This window comes from Uranotaenia lowii, chromosome 2 (assembly GCF_029784155.1).
Source record: "Uranotaenia lowii strain MFRU-FL chromosome 2, ASM2978415v1, whole genome shotgun sequence".
Classification (NCBI taxonomy): Eukaryota; Metazoa; Arthropoda; class Insecta; order Diptera; family Culicidae; genus Uranotaenia; species Uranotaenia lowii.
Genome location: NC_073692.1, coordinates 316,281,913 through 316,299,324, shown reverse-complemented (window position 1 = coordinate 316,299,324; position 17,412 = coordinate 316,281,913). Strand labels below are relative to the sequence as shown.

At 41.2% G+C, this 17,412-nt stretch overlaps 2 protein-coding genes across 4 annotated transcripts; one reads left to right on the top strand and one right to left on the bottom strand.

Annotated features, from left to right (window-relative positions):
• Positions 1 to 339: 339 nt before the first annotated feature.
• Positions 340 to 4,335, bottom strand: LOC129744734 (pre-mRNA-splicing factor 38B). 3 transcript variants are annotated; one of them, XM_055737416.1, is made up of 6 exons: positions 3,987 to 4,335; positions 3,772 to 3,920; positions 3,536 to 3,660; positions 2,898 to 3,033; positions 2,729 to 2,835; positions 340 to 2,652 (listed from the first exon to the last, which is right to left on the bottom strand). In XM_055737416.1, the coding sequence occupies exons 2-6, from the start codon at positions 3,857 to 3,859 to the stop codon at positions 2,122 to 2,124; spliced, it is 987 nt and encodes a 328-aa protein (XP_055593391.1). In that variant the 5' UTR covers positions 3,860 to 3,920; positions 3,987 to 4,335; the 3' UTR covers positions 340 to 2,121. The 3 variants fall into 3 exon arrangements, with proteins under 3 accessions (XP_055593391.1, XP_055593390.1, XP_055593392.1); XM_055737415.1 differs by having other exon boundaries at positions 3,786 to 3,920; XM_055737417.1 differs by having other exon boundaries at positions 2,488 to 2,652; positions 2,725 to 2,835; positions 3,786 to 3,920.
• A 477-nt stretch (positions 4,336 to 4,812) lies between these two features.
• Positions 4,813 to 17,300, top strand: LOC129746700 (raf homolog serine/threonine-protein kinase Raf). The gene is made up of 4 exons (XM_055740552.1): positions 4,813 to 5,775; positions 12,892 to 13,554; positions 13,625 to 13,774; positions 13,841 to 17,300. The coding sequence occupies exons 1-4, from the start codon at positions 5,176 to 5,178 to the stop codon at positions 14,795 to 14,797; spliced, it is 2,370 nt and encodes a 789-aa protein (XP_055596527.1). The 5' UTR covers positions 4,813 to 5,175; the 3' UTR covers positions 14,798 to 17,300.
• Positions 17,301 to 17,412: the final 112 nt, after the last annotated feature.

Sequence of the window (17,412 nt, the reverse complement as noted above, 5' to 3'; positions counted from 1 at the left end):
CCCTCGTAGAGACACTTTTGTAGCACCACTCTGAAAGTATCCGGAATGGTCTGTACCGCCACCTTCAGCACTACATTTGGGATTCGGTGTATTCCTTCTGGGCATGGTCTGGTGTATGTTAGATGCCTGAGAAGATGGAGAACGGTTGCCGAGGACCGAGTGAATTGAAGGAATGTTGTTCATCAGGTTATTTCGTGAGACGGAACACCATGTAAATAAATAATAAGTACAAACCTTTAAAGAAAATATATAGCTAGAGAGCCCATTCTTACCCATCTGTTAATTGGATTCAGTTTCGGATGATCGATACCAACTTTTAAACTATTTTTAAACGTTCGCTCTTTATTTTGCTTCATCATTGACAACTCACGCTACCGTTACAAGCTTCTTAAGTGTCCTAGTGGCGCAATCGCACAGGTTTATTGTTGGTGGTCTCCTCAAGCCACACCTTCCCCGGGGAAAACGCATTCATACCACACAAGACCGTAAGAATTAAAAACAACATGCTTGATTTGCTTTCCGCTCCAAAACTGGAGTTAGAAAATCAATGTTCGAAAAAAAGGGATGCTGCTGCTGTTTGCTTCCAATGATCCAGTCTCTAATGTTGCGTACACTGACCTGCCTATTAGCATGTGTAAGTCAGCTTCGAATGTGTGTATGTTTTTGCTTTGAGTTTCTTTATGTTCGGTTTGTAAGTTTATACGAATTTCTCTAAAACCTGAGCCATTGTCGATTTTAAGCACTCATAGTCTTCTCATTTCTTTTTGCCTAGGTAAAATTATTTGTTTGAACTTCACCTTTCTTTCAGTTTGTAGAATCTCATCGATTGGTTCGAGTACTTTGTGTACATAGTTTTTTTTATTTGTGGAAGTTCTACTTACTACTTTTTAGCAGATTTGTGGGTGTTTTTTTAATTTTTGAATTATTTGGAAACAAAGACAATCTGATGCTTGAGAATTGCATATTGATACTTCTGTAGGGTGCACATCCGACTAACATCAAATACCATCGGTGAGGGTGTATTATGTTTGTGTGAGATAACATGTTTAAGGTTTATTGATAGTGTATAAGGAAATTTAAAATGTGTTTATGTGTGCTTTAAAAGTGATATAAGAGGTAATGATTGAAGGTTATTGGTAAGTGGAACAAAATAGGAGGTAGAAAAGGTAAAAGCTGAAAGAAAGATTATTAGATAGTAGATTTAATAACAAATAAACGGTTAGTCTAGTATGCGACCGATTTCGATCGTGCTATTGTTATGCTATTTGTGTGTGTGTGTAACAGAACTAACATTTCAATTTAAGTTTCTTCTATTGTTTTGAGGTAGAATCTTTTCGTAATTATTGCGTCGTACCTGTCCTACAAGTAGGTTTCACTAATGAATACTATTTTTATAAAAACATGTTTCCATGCATTCAGTTCTAATAAACTATTGCAAAGCAATAGTTAAAAATGTAATCTTGATCATATAATTTGATAAAGGAAAAAAGAAACACCTTGTAGCGGATTGAGGTACGACGCATTGTTAGAAAATCTGATTATTTGATTATTTCTCTACCCGTTTATAACTTTCAGAAGTACTACTACATTTGAACAGTTTTAAATATTGGCAAACGAAATAACAACAATGTTTTATGATACTTTTCGACGAAAATATTTGGAAAAAATTGCTTGTCTGTAATAATTTATGATCTCCCCATTCAGAGTAGATAAAATTGTAAAACCCGTTAAGAAAAATGAGAGATTGTAATTTGAAAACAAGAATAAAAACGTACATCTATTGTTACTGCTGAGAAGAAAGTAGCCCGTAATGAAGTTGCTGCACTGAGCTTTAGTAAGCCCAGTTTTTGATCTGCTATCATCTACTAACTGAATAAAAAGGGCAAAGGTAGGTACTGAGTTGTGTTCCGTTCATTAGCGCTTCCCAGAACAAGTGCAATCATTTTGTTCGATCCATCGAATTTGTTTTTTCAATGCTTTCGTTTAGGTAATTTTTGCTACCATTTTGTTGGATTAGTCCTAATTGTTAAGTATTTTCTAACCGTTCGTCAAAGAGATTTACTTCCGGAATAAATTAAACGATTGATTTATAAGCATAGAATACTTGGCCGGATTAGCCCCTCAACGGTACTTCCGATCGTAATCTCTATCCCGTTGGCGGTCGCGCTCCCTGGATCGTGATCGTCGATCACGACGATCCCTGCCACCTCCTCGATCGTAATCCCTGTCGCGATTCCTTCTGTCCCGATCTCTGTCATAATCCCGGTCTCTATCTCTGCGGTCATCTGCCCGATCGTACCTAGCACTGGACCGAGGCGGTTCCTCCCTATCGCAATGCCCGCTCCATTCGGATCGCTTGCCACGGCTGGTCTCCCCACTGCCGTAACGATCTTCTCGACCCGAGCTCACCGTGGCCGATCGAGAGCTGGCAGGACCAGCACTACTCAGACCAGGTCGCTCGTATGAACGAGCACCACTTTTCGTGTATCGATCCGCGGATGTATCCGCAAACGATACATTATTGTCTCGAGCAAATTTTTCTAGCTTGGATTCGATTTGCTTCTGGATCGGAACGGGAATACGCGGAAACAAAGTCGAGAACCAGTCTAGCTTGGTAAGCCACTGCCGAATCATGTTACCGATTGTCATCGTCTGCGTATGAATGCGTCAATCGTTAACAAAACTGAAAATATTCTTCAGTAATCGAATATTACGAATCACTACCTACCTGGCCGCCGCCGGCTTTGACGTCGATTTCTTCCTCGTCCAACAGGTAATCCTCGTACCAATCGTACAGATCACCGGGAGGTTGAGTGAAGCGAAGGTACATAAATCCTTGGGTACAATAAAAAAGAACCATCAAAATTGTGAAGTGCGAGAACAGAACTAGAAGTTACCTAAAGCTCGAATGTACGGTGAATCGGTGTGGGAAAGTAGTCCGTTCACTTGTTTCCTGGTCAGGCGAAGGGTGTAGAGTTTGTACAGCAGGCAGAAGGCGGTTGACACAATGCCACCGGCACCGACACCACGGACCTGGAAGGGAAAAAGTAAAACAAAGATAAGCTACAAAGATAAAGGATTCCAAACGATTTCAATATTTTCACCGAAACCGAATTCTAAGGATTCTTTTTTCTGTTCTGTTGGATTTTTTTTTTCATTTCCGGCTACTTAACAAACATTTGATGAATAAATGTACAGCGCAAATTCAATTGATTTCGATAGAAATTGTAGAAATTGAATGGTTTCAAAGAAAAAACAATCCGCAAAAAATTGAATGCAAAACCACATCTTTCCAAAAACCAATGGATAATCGGTCAGTACAAAAATTTTCAAATGCCTTTTCTCGAAAGTGGCATTTATGCACTCTAAACTCATTATCGCTCTAAGGGCTTATATCTCATAATATTATTAAAAATAAAATGATTGAAATTGGACTTCTGGTGAAAAGCTTATTGTCCATGTTTCTTTTCTTATAAAAATTACAATATGGTACCAACAACCTACAACAACTAAACATACGAAATCCATTACTTACTCCGCCGCACATGCCAGTCTGGCCGGACGTCTTCCGGGAGCCTCGCTCCCACGGTTCCAAATGCTTAACCTGGTAGTAAATCTCGTCCACCACCTCATGGTAGGTCTTCAGTTTGAACAAGGACACTAGAATGACACCCCGAAAAGAAATTGAAAAAAAAACCCTCGATTAGTTGAAAACTATCCCACAAATGTAAGCTTACATGATCGGCCATCATGGGCTTCATCCGGTTTTACCTTCGAACACGTACCTTTGAAGTAGCTCGAACCCTGGATGTTGGCCAGGATCAGCGGGTTCAGGTTCATGGTACCTTCGTTTCCCCATAGCGGCAGAGCGTTGTTCTGCTTGGCCGATTTCTTGGGCTGGTTTTGTTGCTGTTGTTGATCTGCGAAAAAGCGTATGGAAAAGCATGGTTAAGAACCGGTTGTCGGAAGATGTTTCGAGTACTTACCATCATAGTATTCCGAGTCCATAACGCTGCGGGGTAACGAGAGCAAGCTCAGACATTCGGTGGTAACGAGATGGCAACGATGGGCATCCGGTTTTGAGGATATTCGGAGCAAGGGCTCGGATTACGCCCTGTGCCGATTTCGAAAATCTGCAACCTCACCAGGCAGCCGATATTGGAAGCACCAGCAATGATATACGAAACTTATGAAAGCAAATTTACCGGCACCGACTATCGACACTGTACCGGAACCAAATAAACCGAACTGAACAGCAATTTTCGTTACAATTTCAATAGAAAATCAAAAAAAATCACCGCCGTTGCGACCAAATAACAACCGACAACGAGAAAAACCGAAAAAGTGATGCGAACGAATATCCCTTTTTGTCACGATGACAAGCGAAAGGCTCTTTTTTGTCATTTCAGGAGAAAACACGCCGCATGAAATTTGCCACCAGGGCACGACAAGGGGCTTACGAAATCAAATACATTTTTGGATAGAAAATTCTTGATTTAAATTTTTTTTTAGTTCGGAATAAATTCAAATATCCTTAAATTGTCAGTAACTGATTGAATGTTAGTAAATTTGTCTTCCTTACGAATGATGATTCGAAATAAAATTTCTCAACACAGAATTTACGCATAAAAAGATCTTGTTTTTGAAAGGGTACAATTTTTTTACTCAATTATTGGCCATGAAACAACGAACAATACCTTTCCAAATGTTACACCATTTTCCGGAATCCTTTTTGCGGTTTTGATTCGCGAGAAGCCGAGCAGTGTCAAAAGGTGAAAAACTCTTATAAGAATCCTGTTTTGCGTTCACACTTCGGGGTGTGTGTATGTGTGCGAGGATTTTCTTCTGGTCGCTAATCGAATCGAATCGCGAAAATCATCCTGAAAAACCTTGAGTTCCGTGAAAATAGGACCGTTCTCGGTGCGTTACCGTGTTTCGGGTGTAATTTGTGTTCCGGTCGAATCCGTCCCGCTAGCCCTCGGATTGGGAATGGGAAAAACGATGTTCCGCACTCCCGCGGTGTAGTAAAATCGGGATTTTAGCTAATTTTTGTTTTTTATTTTTGGTGGTGCCATGTTTTACTGAAAAACGGGATACAAAATCCGGAAAAGTGCTGGTGCCAGAGACAATTGCCCTGCAGCAGGGGAGGGAAATTGCAGGTCCGGTTTACGTTTGATGGCCATATTCGACGAAAATGTTAGCAGTTCAAGCAGTGGTCATCCGGTGAAGTATGCCAACAGTGGCCCTTTGGGAAGTAGCGGAAGTTTCAGCAACAATTCCAACAACAACATGCAATCGTCGGCTGCTGTCAATCTGGAACACTACGGTGGCCAGTATCCGGACGATGGAGGAGCAACGATGTACCCGCAGATGTCAACCGAAACGGATGACACCGACGATGAGCAGCAGCTCGTTCCACTCGATCCGTACTCGCAGCTGGAGGAAGATCTCCGGAACATCAAATCCGTAATTCACGTCACCCGGGAGAACATCGACGCGCTGAATGCGAAGTTCGCCGACTTCCAGCAGCCCCCGGCGCTTTACCTGGAGGAGTACCAGGAGCTGACCTCCAAGCTGCATGACCTCGAAACCAAGGAGCAGGAGCTGGTGGAGCGGAAACAGCAAATGCAACAGGAACAGGAACTACAAATGCTGCAACAGCAACAACTCCAACAACAACAGCAGCAGCTTCATCATCAATATCAGATCGAAAAGGAACGGGAATCGACCAGCGAACCGAGTGAACCTCCGGATCCGACCGAGGAACGGGTTGAGGTCAGTTCAAGTTCTTGGTTTTTTCCTTTTATTTCATTAGTTTGTCGAGATTCCTTTTTCCTTTCGTTTTGGAAAATTGATTTTTTATCGAATATTTTGCTTTTGCAGTCCGATTTTTGTGCGCAGGGCTGCCAGAACCTACGGAGAACGTTTGATTCTACTGTTGGTTTTCATTTGTATTTTTAAGTTTAGAATCATTTATGATTCAAGTGTGTCGAGGTTTATTAATGGATATTATTAAACGGGGCCGTTCAAATACCACTTAGACAGAAAAAATAAGATTCATCCACCCTCTCCCCCCTCTCCGTGGACAAGCGCGGAGATTTAGCAAAACCAGATGTCCATGTGGACATATTTGTTTTTTTTTTTTAAACCGTTGATTTTGAAAAAAAAAACGATACTACTGATACAAAACAATTTTTTTAATATTTTGGATGTAATAAATTATCGTATTTACCAATTGCTTGTAAGAAACTTTTAATTACAAATTATTTTTTAGAGATCATTCAGTAGATCAGGGCGATGAAACTTGTTTCCTGGGTGGCATGATTTTTCAGTAACACCTCGTAAGCTTTAACAAAATTCAGACGAAAGATGAATAAAAATATGTGACAAATTTGGCTTAAACTTAAAACCGGATGACGCTGGAAAGCTACTCCGGTTTGCTCGTTATAAATAAACGAAAATTGTATTATGCTCAAGAATTCATATTTTGTGTTAAGCAATCAAATTATTGAATCCTGGGCATTTATCAATAGACTTCGTAGTCGAAGTAGAAATTCAATATTTAGTAAATTGCTTAAAATGTGTCATTTTTTTTTGAATTTTTTTACAATAAGCAATAATGATATTTAAGATTAAAACTGGGGTTTGTAAGGCGACTACCCCATTCTACGGCCCACGCGTTGAAGTCCCCGCCGATGACAACGGTGCTTCTACCCGTGAGACCTTCAACGATTCTATCCAACATGCATGACTCCGAATCTCTCCAGGGATCATCTTGAGGGGGCGTAGCAGCTACAGACAAAGATCCCGTTGACTTCGGCTATTACGAAGCCTTCCTCTCTAGCCGACACCTCTTGTATGGGGTATCTTCTTGTAACCCATAACGCGACCAATTTTGCTTTGTCGGATACCCAATTATTGCTATCCGAAGTCCTTCGGGTCTGCCACTAACGCCACGTTCAACTTTTTCCATATGCCATCTTCCGCAACAGCTGTTGTGTTGAGTGGCCGTAGTTAAGGTTAAGCGTGAGGTTAAACTGAACTGTTTCTATTCCCGCGAAGTTGCAGCCGTCTCCTTTTAGAAGGCGGGGTACCTTGAATTGCCAGCCCACTCAACCTTAAGCCGCCCACACTTCAGTGCTGCGTTTGCTACCGCAACCGAAATTTTCGCGAACGCCTCCTGTATTCCGGATTTGGGAGGACCTTCTTGCATCCTGATCGAAATCTGGTCTTTTTCGATCTTGCACAGGTCCTTCAACTCGTTCTTGACCTCTATCTCTGTGTCTATCTCTTCAAGATTTTTTATCCTGACGTTAATCGGGATGCTCAAGGCACGGATTTCCGCCGTCTCTCCGAGTATCTCCTGCTTGAGCACGCTATACTCCGCAATCTTGATGGTTGAGCCGGATCTGAGCTCACTACCCCTTTGTCCCTAAACCGGGTTGGGTTTGGGTTCAGGCTCGGGTTTGGCTTTCGTATCCTTTTGCAACTGACTGCCCCTCTGAGATACGAAGACGCTGACCTTCTTCTTCCGCCCGCAAAGGGGACACCACGTCCTCTTCACCAGCGCTCGGTTCGCCGTGATGAAGAGTGCCATCACGTTGGCGAATTTCTCGCGGATCTCCTGTTACGAGTTACGAGGCCAAAAGAACAGCAATCATGACTTGAGTGTGAGCTTGTTTAATATTGGCTTTGCGCCTCACACCGTGCGACTAAAGTAGCAATAATGCCGACTTACATGTTTACTGCACGCATAACTCGCTCGCACTGTGATACGTTCATCACGGAATCACCGTTCCAACCGCTTAACCAAATGTCTGGGATCTCTGAGGCAAGATCGAGCTTCCACGGTTGGTCTGCGCCTGGGCTTCCTCTGCTACTCAACAACCTCAATACTATTAGCACCAAGACTCGTGCTTCCTCTACGCGCACTCCTGAAACTTCACCATTTTCTCCGGCAGCACTATCCCATGCGACAGTTGGCACAATTGCCCTAGGAACCTCTTTCGAAGAGGAATTTGAACGGGATGAACTTCATCCGGAACCACGTATAATTCAGTTAAGGAGATTCCGAAAAAAATCAACCGATTCGATCGTCGTCAAGTCCGGCGAACTGATCCTGCCGTAGACAATCTAATCCGGAACCAAACAATTGACGCAGTGGCGCCCGGTTGCGCCTCTTCGATTGCCATTGCATTTGATCTGAGTTAACATTGGTCGATTTGAACGAGGCCTTCTAGAAGGCAAGTATCCGATTCCGACCATAAATCATCCGAGAAGGGACCGAAAAGTGCGGGTCCGAAAGTGCCTCTACCTACAGTCTGCCTCCGGTACGGAACAAAAACCCTGCAGTAATGTTGTTTCCCCAAGAGTGATTCCGTAGGAGATGGTGTGTGGCTCTTTGGTTTGATTGAAAGCAGCGAATTGCAGCGTCGACGATTTCATTTCCCGTGATACCAGTTTGGCTGGGTGCCCATTGTATCTTTATTGTATTTCCATTTGAGTGTAGGAATTCTTTGTAGATTTCCCATGCGATATAGTTTTTCTCGAATGCATTTTCATTCATTTGGAATCCGTAATGATGGCTGATTTCTTTGTAGTTTTTGATTTGCTTTCAGGATTGCGAGCAGTTCAGCGTTGGTGATAGTAAAGTTGTTATTTATCGATTCGGCAAAAGTGTAGTTTGCTATCTCGCTAGTTTTGGATGCGTCTGTAAAGATCTTCCTGTGTTCGCTGTATTTTGAGCTTATACATTCGAAGAAAAGCTTCTGCCGTAGGTGATTTGCTCCATATTGTTTTTTGAGTAATTGGTCTAACAATGTAACTGAAATCTACTTCTCCCCTGAATCTCACTCTTTTTAGTGATGCCATGTCTAAATCAGCTGGATGTATCTGGTATAGCATGTCATCATGGTTATCTATGCTAGTTGGGTGATAAAAGAGCCGTTTGTGATCCCTCGGGATAGACGCAGAGCGCAGAGCGTTTTTCTTCGAACCATAATTTAATTTCCTCGGACTACCATTTCTCAAGAAAATTACATTTTTCATTCTGTATGATGAAGAAGGAGCTTTCGATAGCTTCTTCAGTTATATCTATCGTTTCTTGTGGGGAGTATTATATGAACGGAATTTCTCTATAACCTGTTCCTCATAAACTTATTATTAAGTTGTTTAGAATTTTTGGCAGATACCTCCGATCTCGACTAGTATGGAGAGGTGAGCGCTTCCGAATTTTTCTTCCTGTACCGACCACATAGTTTTGCTGGCTAAACTTGTAGAGCTGAAGGTTAGGTCGACAGCCGAGTTCCTTCGGCCTTGGCTAGACACCAATGTCTTGGAACCATCGTTTAGAACAGAGGTGAGCAACCCGCGGCCCGCGGGCCGGATGTGGCCCGCGAGACCCTTTTGTGCGGCCCGCGAAGCTTTTTTCAAATTTAATGCCTTAACTTTTCTTTACAATTCCCTACAGTCATTCAGATTGTAAACTTTTTTCTGGCATTTTAAGCATTTATTTTATTCTGTTCAAGGCATAAAAAAAATTGTTTATTGGCGTAACGTTAAATTAGAGAATTGGGAAATATTTTTTTATTTCTCAATATTGACGGAAATTAATAAAGCCTGGGTAAACGATTTTAGATTTTTTATCAACATGAATTTGCCGGCAACAAAGCTACCAAAAAAATATTATTAGTTATAAGTAAAAATAATTGTTATCTGAAATTCTGTGATTCGACCCAAAAGATCTTTGACGATTATCTGTGAAGCTTTTTCAAAAATTTGGTTGAAAATTTATAATAAACATCGATAAATTGAGTTATTTCACATATAATTCGAATACCAAAATTGAATTTTGTTGGACTCCGACAGATTTTACACTGATTTGACATATTGCACAAATGTAAAAGTTCGCACAACTGTCGCAGTCATGAGTGCGCTGCGTATAATATATTTTTAGAAATCTTATCTCCATGATATCAAATAATATAATAAGATAATATGATAGCTAATAATATAATAAAATAATAAGATAAAAAAAATTAAAAATTCGGATAAAAAATCTAGATTAAAGAATGTAATCTTGAAAAAAGATGTAGAAAAATATGTGAAATTGAATATTTTTCTGTTATTTGGACAACCTTGCTCAGCATCTCAATGCAATGATCCAATACAAAACTTCAATTTTAAAAAGCAGGGTTTTTACCGTTTGTATGAAAAAAACTATGCTTTGAGGACAAGTTTTACTACTTACTACTAAATTATTGAGAGAATTTAAAAATAACAAAGATGTAGTGATGTACCTTTTTAATATCGGGTATTTAAATAGTCGTGTTGAATTTCTGTTTTTAAACACGTGAATTCGTTTAATATTTTCTTTTTCAGATTTGTTTTCGCAAAAAAAATAGTTTTTAAAAATGACGTGAAGCTCTGCTCATTATTTAAAAAAATCACTTTAAGTGCGGCCCGCCGACAAAATTTCAAATTTCAATTGGCCCGTTGTTTCAAAAGGTTGCTCACCCCTGGTTTAGAAGGATGAATTTATCAGATCTTGCAATAATCTCCCACGTTTGCTTCTGGGGTCTCTGGGCTCTATGAAGTGGGGTGGGCATTAAGATCGTCTCCAAGGATGACTTCACCTCTTATTTCTTCCAAAAATTCGAACAGGTCCCTTAGTGCTTTGAGGGCTGCTGTATCCGAGTCTGTCAATCATTCGGGTTTCCTGAAGGTTGAGTTCTCTATTCGTTTGTTGACTAAAGGTTACCTGGGAGGCAGAAACTTCGGTGGTGAGTAGTCCGAGGTCTCTGGTTCGACCCTATTGTTGCTTGAGACGATGGGAATGATGATTTGGAAAACATAGTGTGTGCCGTTCAGTTCTGGGATTGTGGAAATTCGCCCTCGTCGACAAGATCGCTGAAACGGTTCGTCAGGACGGGAAAATGCTTTGGAGCGTCCTCGAAACTGGTATTTTTTTTATCTGCATTAGCCTGTTTATTTGGGAACGACGATGACGATCTGGGCAATCCCTGTCAGTGGCATCGTGTTCACGGCCGCAATTGAGGCATTTTGGTTCCTTATCGCAGTCTCGGTTCATGTTGTCGTGCTCCTTCCCACAATTTTGGCAGTGTTATCGTCCTCTGCAGGTTTTTGGTTGGGTGGCCGAAACGCCGACATCGCCTTCTGGAAAAATATACCGCTCTTGGGAGTCTTGGGATCGTCTGCCTTAAATCTCTACTTTAATGTTGTTTGTCGGGTAGAGCTTTCCTCCTGCTCCTTTTCTCATGAGACGTTGCGAGCCCGAAACAGGGTACTCGCATGAGATATCCTTTTCCAGACCCTCGTCGAAATCGAGCGGGACAAACTTCACAAAAACAAATGCTCTTGGACGTTGTCGTTGCTCAAAAATTTTTTGGTTAAGACGCTCTAGTGGAAGAGCAAAAATAAGTAAAAAATTACCTACCTTTGAGGTGGATTCTGAACCTGGCCTTGCCTATCTTCTCGATACCGTCCGTGCCGTTGAAACCTTGGTCCTTGAGGAATTTCCCAATTGTAAGGACATGTTTAGGGGATTCTGCTTCGGAGTTCAGCGGTTCGAGAAAAATTACTGGTTCGTTGTTTGGCATCTCTTCGGTAGACTGGTGCGGTGGCGTTTTGCTGCTGCATCGGGAGTTAATTTTGTTGCTGTTTTTCCTTTGGTCCTTGTTCTGCACTCCTCTTGCTGCTCTTGTTTGTATTTGGGATTTCGTTGGTTTTGCTGGATTGACCATTTTCGCTGTATAGTTTTTAAAGATGGCGTTCGAAAAAAAAACCAGACGCGGTAGCCCTTTTTATTTTTTCCAATTCTTTCGGGTTTGTGCGGATATTTAGAATTTACTTATATTGCACTTGGTTATTTGGGAGAAGTTTTAGTTTTTAGTTCGGTTTTTTTTTATTTTGAAAGGCTTAAAAAACAATTTTTGAAAACTTTTCAAAAAAACACACGCACGCTTTGGAAACTACTTCTTCTTTTTTTTCGGCTGCCACTTCGAAACAACGCCGCGTGGATGAAGGGGTTGAAGCGGTTCTTCTTTTTTTTTGTTAACGTTTAGCGGTTTTTTAACCGGGCAACTTGAAGTTGTTCGGGCATCGAGTAATTTTCTTGTGTCGATCGAGAAACGCTCGTTTGATTAAAACGCAAGTTCCTTCACGCAGTGGGTAAATAACTATGTTTTGGGTGCTTGGGTGCAAAATTGAGCATAGAGCAATAAGATGTAGTATCTTATTGCTCTATGCTCAATTTTGCTCGAAAACGTTGCACTCCTTGTGGTTTTAGACTACTTCCTAGCGCATTCCACCAGGTCCCGAATGCCCGCCATTGCCACCGCTAGATCCTGAAGCTCCGGAGAGCTTAGGAGTTCTCGACTGCCCGATGAACTTTTACAAATGGGATATTCTTCTCTCCAGCTTCTACCGGTGCGTCCTAACCAGCTCATCAGCACTGTCTGATGCACTGGGAAGATTTCTCAACCCAGTGACACACCTTGGCCAAATGGAGTCGGTTTCCTATAGAGAATCATAATCAATGTTTGTTTGCAAGGGTCTTCATAAGGAAGGGGAGGCAGGGGGGTTTCTCGTCCGTGCATCTGCAGTAATTCAGACACGTTTGCACTCTGCTCCACAAAGAGGTGGATCTACTTTTTTTTTATAGCATCTTCGGCACAATGCACATTTCAGCGCATTTTCGGTACCGCTTATTCTATCTGTATACTTCCATTGTTAGGAAATGATACTTCTAACTCTCATTTTCAAAGCATTTCTGTTAACGTAAAAACTTTTTTTAACTGATAACACACGGAATAAACGACACGACACAAAACGTTCAAAGCTCTCTTCATTTGCTCTGTTTAACCCTCACAGGTTGACAGCATGTGCGGAACGCTGAGTCGTACCTCGAAGATGCTGCTTCGAGCACATTTGCCGAATCAGCAGCGTACCTCCGTTCAGGTTATTCCGGGCATGCGACTGAAGGATGCCCTGGCCAAGGCCCTGAAGCGACGTAATCTCACTTGCGATATCTGCGAAGTCACTTCGGCCAACAGCAACTATCAGATTCCATGGGATACGGATGTTTCGCTGCTACACTGCGAAGAAGTATTTGTCCGCATACTGGATATTGGATTTCCGACCTACATTTCCCATCAATTCATTCGGAAGACATTTTTCTCGCTGGCATTCTGCGAATGCTGCCGCCGGTTGTTGTTTACCGGATTCTACTGCAATCAGTGCAATTATCGGTTCCATCAGCGTTGTGTAGACAAGGTGCCGCAAGTTTGCAGCAAACGGCACATGGACAACACGTTCTACCATCATCTGCTGGCCAATCCGGAAAGCACCGTTGGCATCATAAATCCGGGAACCGGAGGGTACAGCACTAGTCTGCGGCATCCACGCTCACTCAACCAGCAGGATCGGTCCAACTCGGCGCCGAATGTGTGCATCAACAATGTGATGAAACCGCTCTTCGGAGTGGACAATCGAACGCTGATGAACAGCAGGCCGATGCAGGTGTTCGAGGTACTTGTGAGTACAGGGCAACAGTAAATTGGGTCAGGATTTTGGATTTTAAAACCGAATGTTTTCTTTCTTTTAGGCCCAGTCAAACCAAGAACATTCACATTCCACACAGGCATCGCCGACCAACACGTTGAAGCACAGCAAACGGCCCCGCGCTCGATCGGCCGATGAAAGCAATAAGAATCTGCTGTCTCCCAGGGATCCCAAACAATCAGAGGAAAATTGGGTGAGTTGGAGATTTATTTTAAATACGTCGTACCAATTTAAACTGTGTTAAAATTTCAAATTTCAGAACATTCAAGCGGAAGAGATCCTGATTGGGCAGCGCATCGGTTCCGGTTCTTTCGGGACAGTGTACAAAGCCCACTGGCACGGTCCGGTGGCAGTGAAAACGTTGAACGTCAAAACTCCAAGCCCGGCCCAGCTCCAGGCTTTCAAGAACGAGGTTGCTATGCTGAAGAAGACTCGACACTGTAATATACTGCTGTTCATGGGTTGTGTCTCGAAACCATCCCTAGCGATCGTAACGCAGTGGTGCGAGGGCAGCAGCCTGTACAAACACATTCACGTCAACGAGACCAAGTTCAAGCTGAATACGCTGATCGACATCGCTCGGCAGGCGGCGCAAGGCATGGACTATTTGCATGCGAAAAACATTATCCATCGGGATCTCAAATCCAATAATATATTCTTGCATGATGATTTCTCAGTGAAGATAGGAGATTTCGGGCTGGCCACGGCCAAGGTCCGATGGTCAGGGTCGCAACAATCGAATCAACCGACCGGTAGTATTCTGTGGATGGCACCGGAGGTGATCCGAATGAAAGAGCAGAACCCGTATTCCTTCCAAAGCGACGTCTACGCATTTGGTATTGTGTTATACGAAATGCTGACCGAGCAACTACCCTACAATCACATCAACAACAAAGATCAGATTCTGTTTATGGTTGGTTGTGGTAAACTACGACCAGATCTGACCAAAGTACGTTCGGATTGTCCACAGGCGTTGAAACGGTGCGTCGAGGATTGTATCAAGTTCAGCCGCGAGGAGCGTCCCCTGTTCCGGTTGTTGCTGAACATGTTGGAAAACATGCTTCGAACGCTGCCAAAGTTCCATCGAAGTGCTAGCGAGCCGAACTTCACCCAGACACAGTTGCAGAACGACGACTTCTTGTATCTATGCTCCAGTCCCAAGACGCCGGTAGCATTCCACAACTTTCAGTTCTACAACGGTGCCGGTAACATTTAGCTGCTTGGCGAATTTTCATCCCGAACCCGTTTCACTCAGTGTAAGGTAATGCTACTAACCATATATATTGTTATATAAATGTCAACTTTCCGAGGAGATTGCTCTGCTTCCTGCCCGGAATGGTGTTGTTGGCAGGAATCGTGCGAGCCCTACAAACAGGCGCCGATAAACAAAAAGCAAGTAAGCAGAAAAAAACGATTGTTCGATATGTAAATAGCTTTTGACCTTGATCTTCTCGGTTAGCAAAAGTTAGAAGGGCAGAGTAAAACATTTATTCTGTAATCGTTTACGACAGTTTTTCGCTAGAGAGCCTTCTTGGTGTACTCGAACTGACAGAACCGGATTGATCTCAACAGTCATGTAATGCAACAAGAAAAAACGAAAACATCCACAGTGGGAAATAATTCCCCACATATGTAACCAAACTTACTGTGTTTAACCAAATTCATCACCACTCAAGAGAGAGAAAGTCAAGTTCCCGAAATGGCAAGCTACCTACCTTGAATGCGCTACTACAGTATGATATTTTAAGTTACCCAAGCCATACGATTTTCTAAGCCCGAGACAAACAGACGCTTCATGGTGTTACTTTGGCTCCATGAAGCTCACCTTTCTGGTTTTATTAATATGAATAGAATCTATGATACCCAAGTACGTAAAATGCGGCAACGCAACAACAAACCTGTCGACGATTTCATTAGTTTTTAAGTTAACGATTTCTTTTAAGTTTCCGCTGCTGCAGTAGTATTCGATCTTGAGCTTCGTTCCTATGGTTTCCGGAAGACGCTGGTTGATTGGTTAATTCGGAAGTTTCTTTTAGTTTTTGTTCTTATGGTTTCCTTTTTTAATTTCAGAATAGATGATTTACATTCATCAACGGAAAAAACTTGACTAGTGGATCAAAAGCTGCGAAAACATTTCAGATTCTGATTTATACGGTAACCACATGCAACCATTCTGACCTTACACAGTTTCAACTTCATCAAAGGGAGGGGGTACTGAACACTATACTATCGAGGATAATTTTCTTTTCCAGCTACCGTAAGAAGTAAAGTTCGCAGAGACTGCCAATATAAGGCTGTCACAAATCCCTTTTTCATAATATTTTTCAAACAAAACCATGAATTCATTCGAAACGAGAAAATAGTCGGATCTCCATCTCATTTTATAAAAAAACAATTTATTCTAACTAGATTTTCCAGAAATAAGTTTTGAAATTAATTCTTGCAAAGTACCTATTTTTAAGCTGGCGCGCCATGGCGTTTCAAGATTTTTTTTCCACAAATTCACTGTTTGTTTTTACAGTGTAGAGTAATTAATCAGCAATGGTGGAAAAGATAACTGAATGTTTTCTTAAATAAAATATTTAATCTAAACCAATCAACCAAGAACCGGGGGAACATATGAGGAACACTTCTTTTTTATTTCATTAGTTTTGTGATAGTCTTGCTCGATTGTAAAAAAAAAAATAAACAAACCGACGATTCCATTAAATTCATAAAAATTTATTATTTAATTCTTCTTCAGATACAAACAAATATATCGAAAAGAGTTGACCTCCGAAGAAAAATGTGCTTATTTGCATGAAAAAAAAAATTAAAACGACACATCTAATCCGAGGACCGAGGAAAAGTTGTCTTCAAATTACGAGTCAAATAAAAAAAAACAAGTAAAAATAAAAAAACAACCAAAAGAAATCAGAGATAAAGCAAAAGTAAAGATTCACAATTATATGTGTAAATAATGTTAAGTAAATATTTAAGTGCTCGCATAGTATTTCGAGAAATGATGGTTGAAAAACAAGTTGCTAGCAAAGTTGAAGGATGTTAGACGAAGAAAAAGAAAAGAACTTGAATATAACTCCATAAAAAGCCGTAAAGTAAAACTTTACCGAAAAGCGAAAAACTAGCGCGAAACTGTACTGTAACATTCTACACTTTCTAGAAAGATGATCAACTCGGTTGGGGGCAAAGCACTCGAAAAGTATTCTCTATAGTATAAAATGTAAACAAAAATCGAGCAAATCACGATGGAAACCCAAACATACATACATACATACACACACACTCCCAAAACAAAAAAAAAAAACACTAGGCAAAAGGTTGTCAGAACAGTTTTGTTGTGGGAATTGTTGGGCTTTCCCAGAATTATGTCTGGAAGGTGAAACGATTCCCTCGCAACTGTTTCAATACAAAACTAGGAAAGGTTATATAAAAGATTACAAATCAATAAACGAAAAACCATAAAACTAAAGAGAAAGGAAAATTAAATGAATAATTACATCCAGTTACGGAAACTGTATTCCCATGAGAATCGTCGTCGTGATAGAGGGCGTACTGAAAATTACATTTGAGAACAAAAAAAACTTGAAACAAAGTGCTAGATGGCGTGAAAACTAAATAAGCTGATTCAGCTGTAATACGGTTATGATGCATAAATACAAAACAAAAAATGAAAACAAACTTTTTCCTTTGATCTAAAAATATAAATTATAAATCATTAACTGCTTCTTGTTGTTGACTGTTGATTATCCGAAATCACACGAAGGTATACGTTTTGTGACCAAAGCTCTACTTATTTTTGACGGTCGCCATTGAATAAGCAAAGCTTATGAT